Source organism: Bison bison, unplaced genomic scaffold (genome assembly GCF_000754665.1).
Source record: "Bison bison bison isolate TAMUID 2011002044 unplaced genomic scaffold, Bison_UMD1.0 scf7180017864184, whole genome shotgun sequence".
Taxonomy (NCBI): Eukaryota; Metazoa; Chordata; class Mammalia; order Artiodactyla; family Bovidae; genus Bison; species Bison bison.
In genome coordinates, this window is record NW_011494756.1 from 558,272 (window position 1) to 559,801 (window position 1,530).

Consider the following 1,530-nt stretch of genomic DNA (forward strand, 5'->3'; position numbering starts at 1 on the left):
CTGCCCCTCAGCCTGACCCGTGTGTTGGCAGGTAATGGCCGACAGCTGCAGACAAGGCTACCTGGATGCCCTGAGGTTCCTGGAGAGACGCGGTAGGTGGCAGCCCCCCACAGGAGCTGGGCATCGCCCCCCTATGTGAGTGCCAGGTGGCTCCGCCTCTCAGCCATTTGAGTTCCCAAGGACCTTGGCTCGTTCATTCTCTTCCTCAGCGTCTGCTCTGTGCCGGATGCTGGGGACCCAGGGAGAAATCGCACACGTGTCCTGGTCTCCAGCTACCCACTGCCTGGTGCCGGGGGAACAGATCAAGAGAGAGACATCCCCCAGGGATGATGGAGGGATGCTCAGGGTCACGGGAGCCCAGCAGGGGCACCTGGCCCCGTCTGGTGGGTTGGGTGGGTAACGAGGGCTTCCTGGAGGTGGTGACTGAGAAGCTGGGTTTTAACTAGTCATGAAGGCTGCAGAAATATTGACAAGAGGGCACTCTAGGTAGGGAGAAGAAGAGCAAGAGCAAAGAAACAGAACTTGGCACTTCGAGGGTGCATACCTCAGTGGGGCCATAGGATTGTGTGTGTGTGTGTGTGTGTGTGTGTGTGTGAGACGGAGCACTGGGAGGGTCAGAGAGGTCTTCTTAGCTGGAGAGCTTGGCTGTCATCCCACAGGGCCATGCTCTTCAACACGGTAGGGCTGAGACTTGAACTCAGGCCTTCCGGCTCCAGGGTCCGTGACACTTGATCCCCACTCTATGGCCCCAAACCCTCAGCAGCAGGAAGCACTCACGGAGCACATAATATGTGCTCAGACATAGAAAGCTCAGACCCGGGCTCAAGCTTTGTGTGTTCGTTGTATCTGATTCATTGCATCCAAACAGCCATACACAGCAGGCCTTCATTTCCCCCGTTTTCTAGGGAGGGAAACCACGCACAGAGCTGGTGGGTGGTGACCCCAGGATCTGAGCCTTGGGTTGGGTCTTCTGGGCCTGGGCTCTGTCAACCACCAGAAAGTGCACAGGAATCAGATGGCAGACAGAGCAGGGCCGGGGAGCTCAGGACAAAGTCATTCAGGACCAGCCAAAGGTCCACTCATCCTGCGGTCAGCGGGTCCCCAGAGCTGGGTTCGGGCGTCGAGGGGTGCGGGTGGTGAGGGCAGCATGGAGCGCTGCGGGGGGGCGGTCACTGTCGCTGGGACGCTCCAGCTGTGCTGACCCATTGCGTCCCTCCTCTCCCCAACCCAGGACTCACCAAGGAGCCAGTGCTGTGGAGCTTGGTGTCTAAGGAGCCCCCAGCCCCAGCTGACGGGACCCCAGATGCTGCCCATGACAGAGGCCTGTCGCTCAACTGGGCAGTGCCCAATGTGCTGGTCAAGGACGTGCCCGACTTTGAGCAGCTCTCCCCAGAGCTGGAGGCTGGTACTGCCCCTCCCATCCCATCCATGCTCACCTGCCAGGTGCCCTGCACGTGAGGGGCCTGGGGCTGGGGACCCCACCTTGAAGGTGCTCGTGATATGCAAGAGGACAGGACTCAGGCATGCCGG

At 60.1% G+C, this 1,530-nt stretch overlaps 1 protein-coding gene across 1 annotated transcript in view; it reads left to right on the forward strand.

The window, feature by feature from the left end:
• The window catches only part of PNPLA5 (patatin-like phospholipase domain containing 5), a 22,970-nt gene that overhangs the window by 16,260 nt on the left and 5,180 nt on the right, over window positions 1–1,530 (forward strand). The window contains 2 exon segments of the mRNA XM_010843689.1: window positions 32–92; window positions 1,232–1,405. Coding sequence (XP_010841991.1) covers window positions 32–92; window positions 1,232–1,405 — 235 coding nt within the window.